General features: G+C 55.4%; 2 protein-coding genes across 2 annotated transcripts; both read left to right on the top strand.

Moving 5' to 3' along the window:
• The first annotated feature begins 841 nt into the window (after nt 1-841).
• EDC4 (enhancer of mRNA decapping 4) lies at nt 842-12,043 on the top strand. Its single transcript, XM_010962497.3, has 29 exons — nt 842-1,118; nt 3,503-3,659; nt 4,070-4,181; nt 4,484-4,583; nt 4,848-5,037; nt 5,144-5,291; nt 5,380-5,484; nt 5,820-5,929; nt 6,012-6,095; nt 6,188-6,283; nt 6,379-6,481; nt 6,581-6,761; nt 6,854-6,926; nt 7,023-7,114; nt 7,190-7,377; nt 7,464-7,594; nt 7,687-7,840; nt 8,141-8,574; nt 8,660-8,764; nt 8,849-9,001; nt 9,087-9,123; nt 9,250-9,427; nt 9,541-9,696; nt 9,800-9,915; nt 10,007-10,172; nt 10,258-10,444; nt 10,538-10,757; nt 11,122-11,285; nt 11,495-12,043. Exons 1-29 carry the CDS (start codon nt 1,034-1,036, stop codon nt 11,685-11,687), a joined length of 4,218 nt encoding a protein of 1,405 aa, XP_010960799.2. The 5' UTR covers nt 842-1,033; the 3' UTR covers nt 11,688-12,043.
• Nucleotides 12,044-12,183: 140 nt separating this feature from the next.
• Nucleotides 12,184-14,236, top strand: NRN1L (neuritin 1 like). Its single transcript, XM_010962498.3, has 3 exons — nt 12,184-12,516; nt 13,272-13,404; nt 13,524-14,236. The coding sequence occupies exons 1-3, from the start codon at nt 12,423-12,425 to the stop codon at nt 13,807-13,809; spliced, it is 513 nt and encodes a 170-aa protein (XP_010960800.1). The 5' UTR covers nt 12,184-12,422; the 3' UTR covers nt 13,810-14,236.
• Nucleotides 14,237-15,853: the final 1,617 nt, after the last annotated feature.

The following is a 15,853-nucleotide window of genomic DNA, read 5'->3' as shown; positions in this document are numbered from 1 at the left end:
CTGTTAAAGGTTTTAGGATTGGTGAGGACACCACAGCTTTGCCTGACCTTCTACACCCACTCCCCACCCTTCTCTCCTGCACTATGAACAGAAACCAAGGACTTCCTCAGACCGCCACAGGTTCCCTGGCTACACTGGGCACAGGGCTGGATGATGTGCTGTTTGAAAGGACAGCATACTCAGGAGATTTCAGTGGGACTGATTTCTAGGCTGCAGTATTTTTGGAGGGGTGGAGGTTGGGGAGAGAGGTAGTTGTCTGCTGCCTCTTAAACCACCTTGTATAAAATCTGCAATGCAGCTTCTTCCATGTACCTGTGCCTGAAATGTCTGCAATAAAGAGATGTTTGTAAACTGGTTTCTTTCTTTCTGCCTGAGGGTGCCTGGTCGTGCGAGGGGGTGCTGGGGGACTTTGGGAAACAATGTATTTGTGGTGGGACCACCTCCTCTGCCCTTGGATTTCTGGTCCCATGACTTTGCAGGTCCTCTTAAGCCTTGGATTACACCGACCCAATTCCCAAAGGGAAGCCGAAGCTTCTGCCAATTCAGCTTGTTTCTAGGGTATCTGAGGGATTCAGCCTGGGCAACCGAATTGACCCTGTCCTAGGCCCATCATGAGTCCATCCTCTGGGAATGGACATGAGCCCGGCGAGGTATCCTGACTTTGGGCGGTCCAGAAGTGGACATTTGGTTTGCCTCAACTGGAGAACTTCCCCGACCCAGCCAGCCCTGGAGAGGGACCGCGGTAGGGGCGGGCTCCCTGAAGAGTGAAGCGTTCGCCCCCAGCCCGGAACCTTTCTTCTCCTCCCCGCGTAGGTTCCGGGAGCCGAGGCTCGGGCGGGCCGGAAGTGGAGGCGGTTGGTGGGGTTGGCGGGGCTCGGGGACGCGGCTCGGGCGGCGGTTTGCGAGCTTCGGGTGGACAGAGTGTAGTGACCGGCGTCTGGCTTTCAGGCCCTGCCGGGGCTGTGCACGGCTGGACGGTGCGCGGCGGCAGTGAAACGAACGCGGCGCGAACAGGGCGCCCGCGGCTGGGCCCATGGCCTCCTCCTGCGCGAGCATCGACATAGAGGACGCCACGCAGCACCTGCGGGACATACTCAAGCTGGACCGGCCTGCGGGGGGTGAGCCAGGACAGTGGGAGTGGGTCCTTGGCGAACGAGCAGAAGGGTGGCTCGTGTTTGGACCACCCTCAAGGCTCTCGGGTCCCTCAGGACTGGTTCTGCATCATCCCGGCTGGCGAGGTCAGACGAGGGTCGGAGCGGCAAATCCCTGAGCTTGCTTCCCAAAGGGCTCAAACCCCTGGATGCGATTGTTCCCCATCCCGGGGTTGGGCCGTTCTGCCTCGTCCTTCAGCATCTTGGCTGAAGGTGAGGCCTCTTCTCTGAATCCGCAGAGCCTCCCAGGTGTCCTGGCCCAAAGTCTCTAATGTTCCTAGGACTGGCCCAGGTTCCCCACCCTTTTGCCATAGTTGAGAGGCCCAGTCAGGGCTGTGTATGCCGTGTTCGGTGTCTAGACCTAGGGCTTTGCTGAGGAGCCACAGATCTCCCTTTGCAACTTGCCTTTCCTGCTTGAATACAGACTCCAGGCTTGCGGTTCTGAAACCGATTTTCAGAAGGAAGGTGACCAACCCCAATTCCATCTCCTCTCTGGGATTTAGGCAAATCACAGACTGCACAGTCCTGATTGGATTAGGCTACAAACATCTGCAAGCCCTCATTTATTTCCATTCATTTAAACTTTACTTGGGTTTGCAGTGGTACCTCAGAGCTGCTCCTGCCCTCAAGGAGCCCCCAGGACACACAGAGCTAATGAGGTGTAATATAATGCTGTTGTCATTGAACAAGAGAAATTTTGCTACTGTAATGGGGATAGGGTAGGTGGGGTAGGGGCTGGAGAGTGCCTGAGAACAGATCTAACAGAAGAGACAATGTTTAGATTAGGTCTTGTAACATGAACAGGGTTTTGGGTGTCAGAAAAGACATTCTACAACAAAGAAATAGCACTTGTGAAGGAACCAAAGTTTCCTGGTAGGTACAAGGACCTGTGAAAACTTGTAATGATTGAGAGACTGGCTGGTGATGGTGGTGTAGGTGTGCAGAAACCAGAGTGTTTCTTCAGACCCTGTTCTTAAACCTTCTGGAAGGCCCAAACTGGCTCCTTTTGGAAGCAGGCACTGCTGCCCACTTTAAGGTTTAGCTACACTCTAGTCCTGGAGAAAATCCATCTGTTGCCTGAAACCACTGAGCCGTTTTCCCTAGGCCTGGACTGTGTGCTCCTTTTACTAATGAGCTTGGCTTGGACCTCTTATACTCATTAGCTGCTGTGCATGCTAGACTCCAAAAAGGTTTGGTAGAGCCTGGCATGGGTAACCTTGTGTAGCTTATTTGTTTGTCCTCATAGTAGCCTGCTTGGGAGGGAGAGTGGTCAGCTTACCCCTGAGCAGCTAAGGGGATCTGTTACAAGTGAAGTGGCCTTTTGTCTTTCCTCTTAACTCCTTGTTTATTGATTGGTGCTTGATTCCCCTGTTTGCCAAGTAGCCCTTACTGGTCTCCTCTCACCAGAGGAGCATGTCAGACCCCAGACTGTTTTGTGACTCGAAACTCTGATGGTAAAGAACTGAAATGCTGTGTGTCCTGACTCCACACCCTACCCCATAATTTCTCTACACTTTGTCCAACTCCTTCATGTCCATTCCTCTTGCATTTACCTGCCCAGGGTGGCTGCTTCTGAGCCATTTCTGTGTGAGGCAGTCTTCTTCCTTTCTCTCTCTCTCGCTCTCTCTCTTTTTTTTTTAATGGAGGTGCTGGTGATTGAACTCAGGAACTCATACATGCTAAGCATATGCTCTACCACTGAGCTAAACCCACCCCCCCCATACTCCTATGTCTTTTCATACTCCTGTGTCTTATCATGTCTTTCCATGCCTTAGGAGCCTACCTTCTCTTCTCCAACCACTCCACTGCTTTGGGTCTAGGCTCTGGTGTCTCTTACCTGGATTCTTAACTATCCTGCATGCTACTTCTGAGCAGTCAACCCTCTGGCCATAGCAGACCATGTCACTTTCCCATTTAAAACTCTCTACTACAGGGATAACCTAAGCACTGCAGCCTCATACCTGAGATCTTTGCAGCCTTGTTTTCCCTCCATCCTTCCTATGTTTGTGTGTCCTAGCCACACTGGCTCTGATGGCACCTCCTCTGTGAAGTCTGACCACGCCCTCCTTCAAGTATGCAGAGTCCTCCTGTGCTAACCTGGGCCTGAATATTAATTAGCCTCAGAGGATCCTTGATGACATATACCCCCACCCCCAGGTAGAAGAGCATCATGCTCATCCTTTGTTGGGTCCATCATCAGTTTTTATGAAATGAGAGTTGAACAAAGGGCCCTCTTCCCCACTGGCATGCCTCACTTAGAGCGCCTCATGTTTCTTAAATGAAGCTCTTCAGGAGGAGAGGCCAGTGGGCAGGTAGAACAACTTTATCAGAGTAGCCCTTTCTGTCCCCAGGCCCCAGTGCAGAGAGCCAGCGACCATCTAACGCCTACAATGGCGATCTCAATGGGCTCCTGGTCTCAGACCCCCTCTGCTCAGGTGATGGTACTTCAACAAACAAGCCTGGTCTCCGGGCCATGCCACCTATTAACCTGCAGGAAAAGCAAGTCATGTGAGTGTCTGGGAGATAGCAGTGGTGGTGATGGGGTCTTTGAGGCATTTGCTAACTGAAGTCGTAAGACTGGGAGAGAGGGTCCAGCAGCCTCTTCTGCTTCCCCACTAGATGACCTGGGGTAGAGCATATAATTACGCTGGGTTTGCACTAGGATGAGGGGCAAGGACAAGCTCAAGGGCTTGGCCTGGATCTGAAGTATGGGCTCCTGATTTAGCATGGAAGTAGGGCCATTCCCAAGGAGGGAGGTGAGCAAGGGGAACAGTGGGTTTGGGGACCAGTGGGCCAGGCAGAGCTGGGCATCTGGGACTTGACACCTTCACCAGAGTGGATGTATCCTCTCCCCCTCCTAACCCTGTGCATTGAGATTTTGGGTGAACAAGAGTCAAACTTGTGCACCCCTGCCCCAGATGCCTCTCAGGAGACGACAGCTCCACCTGCATCGGGATTTTGGCCAAGGAGGTGGAGATTGTGGCCAGCAGTGATTCTAGCATCTCAAGCAAGGCACGGGGGAGCAACAAGGTGGGCACCAGGATGTCATGGCATGTATAATAGATGGGGGCACACTTGGGCTGTCCCTCCCACACTCTATGCTGCCAGTTCCTATGGAGATTACCCTAACAGACCAGTAGTGTGCCCCAGTCTCAGGAAGCCAGGGTTGGCTGCCAAATCTCTGTGGGAATCTGGCCCCAAGATTTGTGAATGGGTGGCTGGGCTCACACATGTGGCCTCTACTGTCCCCAGGGATGCTGAGGACTACCTTAGCTCCAGGAATGCTGCCTCAGCCCCCAGCTTCTATGACCTTCTTCACCCTTGGTTCTCAGGTGAAAATCCAGCCCGTCGCCAAGTATGACTGGGAGCAGAAATACTACTATGGCAATCTGATTGCTGTGTCCAACTCCTTCTTGGCCTATGCCATTCGGGGTGAGTAGGAGCAGCGGGGAGGAGGTATTCTGCTAGAAGCCCCAGAGATGCAAATCCAGTGTCAGGCCATTCAGCTCACTCAGACCTTAGTGGTGTAATGGAAGGCTTATCTGTTCTGTCCTCACTTCTGCCAGGCCTTCTGGAGCCAAGAGAGAAAACCAAGCTTAAGACTTGTAGTGGCAGAGAGACAGGCAAGGGCAGGGCTTCTCTGCTGCTGCCTGGGCCTGGATATTTATTCACGGTCTATGGCTCTCCTGATTCCAGCTGCCAACAACGGCTCAGCAATGGTGCGGGTGATCAGTGTCAGCACTTCGGAGCGGACCCTGCTCAAAGGTTTCACAGGCAGTGTGGCTGATCTGGCCTTTGCACACGTCAATTCCCCACAGCTGGCCTGTCTGGATGAGGCGGGCAACCTGTTCGTATGGCGCTTAGCTTTGGTTAATGGCAAAATTCAGTATCCTTTCCCAGGGTTGGGTGGGGGACTGAAGCAAGGTGGGCAGAACTCAATCTGCCAGACACACTTCATCATCAACCTGGCTAGCCCTTAACACCCTGTTCAGAGAAGAGATCTTAGTTCATATCCGACAGCCAGAGGGCACGCCACTGAACCACTTTCGCAGGATCATCTGGTGCCCCTTCATCCCTGAAGAGAGTGAGGACTGCTGTGAGGAGGGCAGCCCAACGGTGGCCCTGTTACATGAGGACCGGGTGAGGGGGCTGGGTGTGGAGGAGAGGAAGGGATGGAGCAGCCATGGTGTGGGCATGGGCTGAACACTCACCTCCTTGTACCTGCCAGGCTGAAGTATGGGACCTGGACATGCTCCGCTCCAGCCACAGCACCTGGCCTGTGGATGTCAGCCAAATCAAGCAGGGCTTCATCGTGGTAAAAGGCCACAGCACAGTAAGCCTGCAGCTGACTGCCTTTCTGCCCTCCTGTCCCAACCCCATTATGTCCCTCCTCTATTCCCTGTAGCCACAACTGCCTAGGCAGCTTTACTAGCACTCTGCCCTTGGGAACTCTGAGCACAAAGTGACCCTTTCTTATGGAGCTTGTACCTTACCTGGCTGCACCCCATGGGTCCAGGTCTTCTCTATAGCACTCCCACTCATTCAGTCTTTCACACAAACAGGCAGATCCACTGTGGGTCAGGCTAGCTCACTACCATCCTCCCCTGAGAAAGGCTTGCTCCTACCTCTAGTCAGGTGGCAAAGCAAGCCTCTTTGGGTTCTTCCCAGTGCCTGAGTGAAGGGGCCCTCTCACCCGATGGGACTGTCCTGGCTACCGCAAGCCATGATGGCTTCGTTAAGTTTTGGCAGATCTACATTGAGGGGCAGGATGAGCCAAGGTAAGGCACGGCCTGAGGGACTGGGCCCCCCCAGGTAGGGAATCAGATCACCCACTCAGGCCCCTCATATACCTGCCTACAGGTGTTTACACGAGTGGAAGCCTCATGATGGGCGGCCCCTCTCCTGCCTCCTGTTCTGTGACAACCACAAGAAACAGGACCCTGAGTGAGTGAGTGGGCAGGCAGGTGGATGATGGGCTAGACCTTGAGCTCCCACCAGGGGCCCAGCCAGCCACTCAGTGTCTTGTTGCTTTGCAGGGTCCCTTTCTGGAGGTTCCTCATTACTGGCGCTGACCAAAATCGGGAGCTGAAGATGTGGTGCACTGTGTCCTGGACCTGCCTGCAGACCATTCGGTAAGCAGGGGCTGGGGTCTGGGCAGGGGCAGGGTTGCAGATATGGGTTCTATCTACCCTCTCAGTCTCATTCCTCATGCCTTGTTGTCCACCAGCTTCTCCCCAGATATCTTCAACTCAGTGAGTGTGCCTCCCAGCCTCAAGGTTTGCTTGGATCTCTCAGCAGAATACCTGATTCTCAGCGATGTACAACGGAAGGTAGGTTGCACTCGGGGCACCCTGGGCAGAGCTGGTATTATCAGGGAGGGAAGGGTATGTGTGCCCCTGAGGTCAGCTGTGAACGCACTGCCTATGCAGGTCCTCTACGTGATGGAGCTGCTGCAGAATCAGGAGGAGGGCCGTGCCTGCTTCAGCTCCATCTCTGAGTTCCTGCTCACCCACCCTGTGCTGAGCTTCGGTATCCAGGTTGTAAGTCGCTGCCGGCTGAGGCACACTGAGGTGCTGCCTGCCGAGGAGGAGAATGACAGCCTAGGGGCTGGTGAGCTGCTCAGGATCAAGGATATGTGTTGGATATAGGGGAGTGCTGAGGCACAGAGCGCCAGGGCTTAGCTGTCCACACTGTCCTTGCAGATGGGATCCACGGAGCCGGTGCCATTGAGTCTGCAGCTGGTGTGCTCATCAAGCTTTTTTGTGTACACACTAAGTGAGTGTGTTGAGGAGGCCCACCTCTGCCCTGTCTGTGCCCTCCCCACCCTACTGACTCTATGACTCTTCTGTTCTCCCCCTGCTCTTCCTGCAGGGCATTGCAAGACGTGCAGATCCGCTTCCAGCCACAGCTGAACCCTGATGTGGTGGCGCCACTCCCCACACACCCTGCCCATGAGGACTTTGGTGAGTTGAAGGTGAGAGGGAAGCAAGTTCTCACCGGGGTCTGAGATCTGACTCAAGTGGCAGCTTTCCCCACAGCATTTGGAGAGTCTCAGCCTGAACTGGGCTCTGAGGGCCTAGGGTCGGCCACTCATGGCTCCCAGCCTGACCTCCGACGCATCGTGGAGCTGCCTGCACCTGCCGACTTCCTCAGTCTGAGCAGTGAGACCAAGCCCAAGCTGATGACACCTGACGCCTTCATGACGCCCAGCGCCTCCCTGCAGCAGGTGTGCTGGTGGAGGAGTGTGGGGCTAGGGCTGGGGGACTGGGAATGCCTCTCACAGACACGGCCCTTGTTCTCCCATCTCCCCAGATCACTGCGTCTCCCAGTAGCAGTAGCAGCAGTAGCAGCAGCAGCAGCAGCAGCAGCAGCAGCAGCAGCTCCTCTCTTACAGCTGTGTCTGCCATGGGCAGTACTTCGGCTGTGGACCCCTCCTTGTCCAGGTGAAGTGAGAGTCAGAGTTAGTGGGTAACGGGGGCTGGTGCCAGGTAGTGCCAAGGTCTGGCTGCTTACACCTCAGCCTTCCTGCCACCAGGCCACCTGAGGAACTGACCTTGAGCCCCAAGCTGCAGTTGGATGGTGGTCTGACAATGAGCAGCAGCAGCAACCTGCAGGCAAGCCCACGCAGCCTCCTGCCCAGCCTGCTCCCAGGTCCAGCTGACAAATTGACTCCCAAAGTGCCTGGGCAGGTGCGTGTGTGGGTGTGTGTGAAGTGCAGGTGTATGGCAGCGGGGAGGTTGGCGGCAGTCTCCTCTCTGCTAGCCCTGCTCTGCCTCAGGTGGCTCATGTTTCCCCTGAGGTCATCTCAGCCTCCAATGTTCCCTGGAGGGCAGATCCTCAGCCTCTCCATCCTCACCACCTCTCCTCCTGGGTGCATCACCCTTCACTGCTGTCCCACCTCTCATCACTACAGATACTAGTGCTTTGTCTCTGTACTCCCCTTGTCCCTACTTCCCACCACCTAAGTTCTTATCTTCGGTCCACTTCAGGTGCCAACTGCCGCCTCTACACTATCCCTGGAGCTGCAGGAAGTGGAGCCCCTGGGGCTGCCTCAGGCTTCCCCTAGCCGCACCCGCTCCCCCGATGTTATCTCCTCAGCTTCCACTGCCCTGTCCCAGGATATCCCTGAGATTGCATCTGAGGCACTGTCCCGTGGCTTTGGCTCCTCTGCTTCTGAGGGTCTAGAGCCAGACAGTATGGCCTCAGCTGCCTCGGCACTACACCTTCTGTCCCCACGGCCCCGGCCGGGGCCCGAGCTTGGCCCCCAGCTTAACTTGGATGGAGGCCCTGGGGATGTGGATCGGCATAGTACCCCTTCCCTCCTGGAGGCAGCCTTGACCCAGGAGGCCACAGCCCCTGACAGTCAAGTCTGGCCTACGGCACCTGACATTACTCGTGAGACCTGTAGCAGCCTGGCAGAGAGGTGAGGAATTTAGGAGGGGGAAAGTGTGCTGATGGTAGGGTCTTCAGATAGAGTCATCCACTGCTGAGTTGGCCTGTCCCTCCAGCCCCAGGAATGGCCTCCAGGAAAAGCACAAGAGCCTGGCTTTCCACCGACCACCTTATCACCTGCTGCAGCAACATGACAGCCAGGACGCCAGCGCCGAGCAAAGGTAGGCACCACCTCACACCATTCCTTTCACAGGGAGGGCTAGCAAGTGGGTAGGTGCCTAGCCCTCTCCCTCCCCTTCCCACAGTGACCACGATGATGAGGTGGCCAGCCTTGCTTCTGCTGCAGGGGGCTTTGGCACCAAAGTTCCCACTCCGCGTCTTCCTGCCAAGGACTGGAAGGCCAAGGGATCCCCTCGGGCCTCACCCAAGCTCAAGAGAAAGGGCAAAAAGGATGACGGGTAGGGGGGGTCCTGGGGCCAGGGAGAGGGGTGGTCACCAGGCTGCCTGCTTGACATGGCCTGAGGTGCTTCTCATGTATGGCAGGGATTCATCAGTGGGATCCCGGCTCACAGAGCACCAGGTGAGTGAGCAACTTCCTGCTTCTGGCTCCTGCCTGTGAGGGTGGAGTGGGAATCTGGGCCATCCCCAGGTCTGGTGTGTGGGGATGAGTGGGGCAGGCATCATGTGATGGTGGTGCTCCTGGCAGGTGGCAGAAATCCCTGAGGACTGGCCAGCGTTAATTTGGGAACAGCAGAGAGAGCTGGCGCAGCTGCGGCACAGCCAAGAGGAGCTGCTGCAGCGTCTGTGCACCCAGCTTGAAGGTCTGCAGAGCACTGTCACAGGCCATGTAGAACGTGCCCTAGAGTCACGGCACGAGCAGGAGCGTATCCTTGTGGGCAGTGGCACAGCATGGCATAGGGATGGGGTGACAGCAGCATTCTTGGCTTAGAAAGGGTTGTGGGGCTTGCTCTAGGCCTATTCCTTAGCTACAAGGCAGAGCGGCGACTAGAGCGGGCACTGGCTGAGGGGCAGCAGCGAGGTGGGCAGCTGCAGGAGCAGCTGACGCAACAGTTGTCCCAAGCTCTGTCTTCAGCTGTGGCTGGACGGCTGGAGCGCAGCATACGGGATGAGATCAAGAAGACTGTGCCTCCATGTGAGTTTTGCATGGAGACTTCTGGGTGGGCCACATGGGAGTGGGGCCCCCTTCCTGTCAAGCTTCCTTTCATGGCTCTACCTCTATTCTCACCCTACCTCAGGTGTCTCTCGGAGCCTGGAGCCCATGGCAGGCCAGCTGAGCAACTCAGTGGCCACAAAGCTCACAGCCGTGGAGGGTAGCATGAAAGAGACCATCTCCAAACTGCTAAAGTCCAAGGTGCTATAGGGCCTAAGATGAGGGAGGTTGGTGGTTGGTGGGCCTGGGCTTGGGCTCAGGCTTTCAACTGAGTCCCTCCCTCCATGCCCAGAACTTGACAGATGCCATTGCCCGAGCAGCTGCAGACACATTACAGGGGCCAATGCAGGCCGCCTACCGTGAAGCCTTCCAGAGCGTGGTGCTGCCCGCCTTCGAGAAGAGCTGCCAGGCCATGTTCCAGCAGATCAATGATAGCTTCCGACTGGGCACACAGGAATGTGAGTGCGGTCGTATGCCCCCAGCTGGGAGGAGCTATCCCTTCTCCCCCACCAGCCATCTCATGATCCCATGGTCACTTGTCAGACTTGCAGCAGCTGGAGAGCCACATGAAGAGCCGAAAGGCACGTGAGCAGGAGGCGCGAGAGCCTGTGCTGGCCCAGCTGCGGAGCCTGGTCAGCACACTGCAGGGGGCCACTGAGCAAATGGCGGCGACCGTGTCTAGTAGTGTTCGGGCTGAGGTGCAGCACCAGCTGCATGTGGCTGTGGGCAGGTGTGTGGGCAGGGCACTGGGCAAGGTGGTGGGTTTGTAAAGGCCCAGACCAGACTCCCTGTTTACCTCATTTCCCTTCACTTGGCTTTGCAGCCTGCAGGAGTCAATTTTAGCACAAGTACAGCGCATTGTCAAGGGTGAGGTGAGTGTGGCACTCAAGGAGCAGCAGGCCGCCGTCACCTCTAGCATCATGCAGGCTATGCGCTCAGCCGCTGGCACACCCGTCCCTGCTCCCCACCTCGACTGCCAAGCCCAGCAAGCCCATATCCTGCAGCTGCTGCAGCAGGGCCACCTCAATCAGGCCTTCCAGCAGGTAAGCCAGGCACTAGGCACAGGTAGGGTCAAGTGTCTCCTGACAAGGCCCACACATGATACATTCCACTCTACCCATTAGGCTTTGGGTGGTCAGGCCCCAGCTGACTCTTCTTGGTTCTCTTTTGCCTGCTTTTCTCTCTGCCTGGATGCTGGATCCCTTTCTTCCTCCTCAACCCACCTTGCTTCATAACCACCCTTCTCAAGAAACCTTTCCTAATCCCTTAGAGTAATAACAGCCCTACAGAGTCTCTCTGGGCTTCCCTCTCTGGATCCCCTAGAACTCTTCTCTTTGGTCATCTTCTCCCAGGCCACATAGCCAACAAGCAGGCATCTCATCCTGACATTAGCTGCTCTCTACTCAGGCTCTGACTGCTGCTGACTTGAACCTGGTGCTGTACGTGTGTGAAACTGTAGACCCAGGCCAGGTTTTTGGGCAGCCACCTTGCCCCCTCTCCCAGCCTGTACTCCTGTCACTCATCCAGCAGCTGGCCTCTGACCTTGGCACTCGAACTGACCTCAAGCTCAGGTGAGTGGGTGTAGTCAGGGACTAGGGCTCGGATCAAGGTGGGAGAGCAGTTCAGAGACTCCTACTCCTGCCTGACACCCCTCCCTGATTTTCTCCAACAATCCACTTTGCCCATCTCAGGCTTTGAGGCCTCCATTGCCTCATTGCCACTAGGGGGCACTCCATTTGCTGGAGGCCACCTGCAGCCTGTCCCTTTCCTCCACCCCCAGCTACCTGGAAGAGGCTGTGATGCACCTGGACCACAGTGACCCCATCACTCGGGACCACATGGGCTCCGTCATGGCCCAGGTGCGCCAGAAGCTCTTCCAGTTCCTGCAGGCCGAGCCACACAACTCACTTGGCAAAGCGGCCCGGCGTCTCAGCCTCATGCTGCACGGCCTTATGACCCCTAGCCTCCCTTAGCCTGCCTTACCCAGGGGTGGGATGGCACTGAAGGCCAGCAGAGAGGCCTAGGCCAAAGCAGGGTCATGTCTGCCTTTTACCTGCTCAGGCTCCCACCTCTTGGGTGTTTGACAGGGGTAGCACTGGCTATGGTCTATAGGTTGTGGTAGCCAGCAGGTTTAGGCTGGGCCCAGGGTGGGCATTGTGCCTTCTTGGGTTCTGCCATGCCTGGAGCATGACCCCCGAGATTGTGACATCACTTGTGTTAAATTTTCCATGTTCCTTTTTACCTCCAATTTGGATCTTTTTGTTTTTGAAAAACATTGAGAAATTCAATTAAATGCTTTTGGAATAAAATGGAGTACATGTGTGCTTTTCATGTGTCTTTGGAGTGACTTTGATAACTGCCCTCTGTTACCTGCCCCCTCCCTTCTCCCATTGTGGAGCTTGGCCTAGCCCAACCCACGCCAGGGGCCTAGACACCCACACTCATCTACACAGCTGTCTTCCCAGGCCTCCTGTCTCCATATTTCAGGCAAGGGCCCTGGGATCAGCTCAGCACCACCCTGTGCCCCTGGGTTCTCTCTGGAGTCCCTCCCTTCATCCTTTGCCTAGCTGGGAGCTGGGGGCGGGGCCGCCAGCTGTCTTTGGAGCCCTGCCCCCAACTCCCATCCAATCACAGTCCCTTCTTTCGGGGGCTGGGCCGAAGGGCTGTACTCCAAGCTGCTAGCTCTGGCACTAGGCTCCCAGCTGGGGATGATGCGCTGTTGCTGCTGCTGCCCCTATCGCCACCGCCAGCAACCGCCCCGTGCCCTGGGGCTGTTGCTGTTGCTGCTGCTGCCGTCCTTTGGTGAGTGCCGTTGTGCTGGACCCTGCCCGGGCTGCACATTCTCTCCCCAGGCTGGGTATAGATTGTGTGGGAGCTGAGGCCCAGCCTTCCTGAGCGCTGAGAGAAAGGGTGGAGAGGAGGTGAGAGGGCTCCTGGGAGGGGATAATGTGTGCCAGTGGCTTCAGGTTATAAAGTGAGGGGTGTGAACTTAACCCTAGTTTTGGGGGAAGGACCTCTCATTTCTGCAGCCCTCATTCTGATAAGGGGAGACTTGGACTGTTGCAGGACTCCCAGACCAACCATGGGATCTCTGAGGTCCTCTGTTAGTGTCAGGCCTGGATCCCAGCACCCTCTATCCTTCCTTACCCATCCAAAAACACTTGTCTTTGGGGGCGAGATGGAAAGGCCAAGCAAAGCTTTTCTAGGCTGCAGAGAAATGATGCTGCTGGGAGCCCTGCCCGCCTGACCCCCTTCACCATGACCTCCTTCATTTGGAACATTCCTACCACTCCTAGGGTCCAGGAGCTCGGAAGAAGAGCCAACCCCTAGGACATGACATCCACTTTCTCCACCCCCACCTATCCTGTCTTGTTCTGCCTAGAAGGGGGCTGAGGCAGGTGGTCCCTAGATATGCCTCTTAGTTCCCTGGGGCATCCCTTTCACGCTGAGTCATATCCCCAGAGAGCTCCCTGGTAAACAAGTCCCTGGGGGTTGCGGAGGGGAAAAAACGGGTTTGCTGGATCATTCTATCAACCATTCTCCATCCCTACCTGCAGTCCTTGTATCTCCCCTGGCAGCAGCCACTGTAGGCCCAGGCCGCTGTGACACCATATACCAGGGCTTTGCCGAATGTCTCATCCGCTTGGGGGACAGCATGGGCCGCGGAGGCGAGCTAGAGACCGTCTGCAGGTATGGGCAAGTGCAAGGGCAGTAGCCCAACCCTGCCACCCTTGGGGTCTGAACCTCTTTCTTCCCATTCCAAAGCCCCCTCACCCCACCTAATTCCCCTAACCCCACACCCTTAACAGGTCTTGGAATGACTTCCACACCTGTGCCTCTCGAGTCCTGTTGGGCTGCCCAGAAGAAGCAGCCGCTGTGTGGGAGTCACTACAGCAAGAAGCTCGCCAGGCCCCGCACCCAGATAACTTGCACACCCTGTGTGGCACCCCTGTGCGTGTTCAGGAGCGAGGCGCTGGCACTGAGACCAACCAGGAGACGCTGCGGGCAGCTGCACCTGCACTCACCCCGGCCCCCTCGCCGGTGCTGCTGACTGCTGCTCTGGCGCTTGCCTGCCTCCTGGGACCCCTGGCCTAGCCAGTCCAGTCTGGTCAGGTAGCAGCGCCCTTGCCCCCAGCCCTGCTCTAGTGGCTGCAGTTGGGGCTCTGCAGAGTGTGCTTGGCTTTCATTAAAGGTATTTATATTTGTATTAATCTCCTTCCTTTCTTTTGGCTGTGGCCACTTGGCTGGGGCAGAGAATATGATCCTCAGGAAGAGACGGGTGGGGCGGTAGGCAGCCACAGGGGACTCAGTCTTACTCCTCACAAACACTCATTTCCCAGGGGTGGGGCAGAGCTTTCCATCGCTAGCAGTTTCCATGAGTCCTGGTGGTGACCAGAGATGTGCAGGAATGCACGTCTTTCTCTGTCCTCCTGGGTTGGCACTCCTAGCTCTGCCTGTTCCTCCTGTCCTGGCCCCTGGTAGTGTCCCTCCCCTTATCCCCAGGTTCATACTATCATCCAGGCTCCTGATCCTCTCACCTCCTCTTCCCTCTGCTGAACTACCACCTTAGCCTTCAAGACACAGTTCAGATTAAGTGCTCTTTCCTCTCCTTCTCTGGAGTCCTGGTTCATCTGAGGGTAGTCTGTTCCAGAAGGTGGGGAGACCCTGTTAGAGCCTACATTCAAGTCCCTGAGGTGAGCTGGAGCTGTAGAAATGGGTCACAATGAGGGTTCCTCTGTCCTTTGCTCTCCACAAGCTTGTTCTTTGAGCAGTATGAATTAAAAACAATCCCAGAAGACTTTCTATGAGCACGGAATGAGTGTGTGCTGTGTACAGAGCCCCTGTTCATCCTGGTGGAGAGGAAGAGCAAAAATCAACATGGGCAAAATCCTGAGGGAAGAAGGAGGCCTCAGAGAAGATGAGACCCTCTTGATCGTCCTCTACCACCACTGCTGGGACCCTCTTCCAAGCCACCATGCCACGGCTTCTGTGGGCACTGCCGTGACCTCCTAACTGGCTTCTACTCTCCCTTCTTCCTCTTTATTTTCTATTTTCTAAATTGACAAATTGATCCTGATATTAAGTTCCTTGCCATTGTCTACAAGACCCTACATAAGCCAGCTGTGTTTGTATGTAGGACAGTTTATTCAGTCTATTCCTTCAACTCTTCTCTGTAGGAGCACAGAGGAGTGATCTACCTACTCAGTCTTTGGGGTAAGGGGAGGCTTCAGAGAAGGAGGACAGTAGGTGGTGATAGAGGTAAGGATGCAAGATTTACAAATGGTGGAGGAGAAGTGGGGCTGAGTTGGAGAGGACTTTATAAGAGAGGCCCAAGGGATCAGCTGGGAGGGGTTGAGCTAGTATAGAACTTGGCAGGCCAGGTTTACACTAAAGCCCATGCTGGGAGGCTGTTGCTCTCAGGACACAATCAGGCCTGATAGGACCATTTCTTAGGCTCTAGGGTGACAGGTGCCTCCAGAGACTTCCAACCATATATGTGGGAGCCCTACTTCATCAGTGCTTCCCAAACACCCTGCCATTCCAGTTAGCTAAGACACCTCAGTTAACTCATTCTCTGCCCTATCGTTGCTCCTGTGCTTCATTCACCTGTACTTTTATTCCCGCTTCTCTCTGCCAACCATTCATTAACCATCTTCTCACATCACCTGAAGGAGAAAGTTCAGGAGACAAACACTCCCAGATCTGCCCCATTGGACCATCGGTATCTTCCAGAAGGGAAGGCCAGAGTTTTATTCCTCTAGATCTTTACATATTTATTTTCTGTACTCAGACTATCCTTCCCCATTTCTTCCTGGTGAACTCCTACTTCTTGTTTAATGTCCTCTCCTCCCTAACCTTGACTCCAAGCTGAATCAGAAGCCTCAGGTACACACAGCTCCAGGACTTTCTCCTGCCTCAGTACTGAGCACTGGCTCACTGGCTTGTTACTGTCTGGTTCCAGGTCAGAATTCCCCACTGTGGATTCCCTGAGGGTCCTGTTTGTGTGTCTAGCACCCAAGCTAGGGCTGGATACAAAGAGTGCACTTGTGGGAGTGTGTGGAATGAAAAATAGAACTTATTTTTATAGAAACTGTTACAGATAGCAAGAGCTTGGACTGAGAATGAGTTGGAGAACGTG

This window comes from Camelus bactrianus, chromosome 9, assembly GCF_048773025.1.
Source record: "Camelus bactrianus isolate YW-2024 breed Bactrian camel chromosome 9, ASM4877302v1, whole genome shotgun sequence".
Taxonomy (NCBI): domain Eukaryota; kingdom Metazoa; phylum Chordata; class Mammalia; order Artiodactyla; family Camelidae; genus Camelus; species Camelus bactrianus.
This window is presented reverse-complemented; position numbering and strand designations above follow the sequence as displayed.

Bases quoted from the DNA above. Each gene is read 5' to 3' on its own strand.
- EDC4 (XM_010962497.3), top strand. From the start codon at position 1,034: ATGGCCTCCTCCTGCGCGAGCATCGACATAGAGGACGCCACGCAGCAC. The intron at 6,482-6,580 runs GTAGGTTGCACT...CTGCCTATGCAG, and splicing joins TCAGCGATGTACAACGGAAG to GTCCTCTACGTGATGGAGCT. The intron at 9,428-9,540 runs GTATCCTTGTGG...GCTACAAGGCAG, and splicing joins GTCACGGCACGAGCAGGAGC to AGCGGCGACTAGAGCGGGCA.
- NRN1L (XM_010962498.3), top strand. From the start codon at position 12,423: ATGATGCGCTGTTGCTGCTGCTGCCCCTATCGCCACCGCCAGCAACCG. The intron at 12,517-13,271 runs GTGAGTGCCGTT...CCCTACCTGCAG, and splicing joins GCTGCTGCTGCCGTCCTTTG to TCCTTGTATCTCCCCTGGCA. The intron at 13,405-13,523 runs GTATGGGCAAGT...CACCCTTAACAG, and splicing joins GAGCTAGAGACCGTCTGCAG to GTCTTGGAATGACTTCCACA.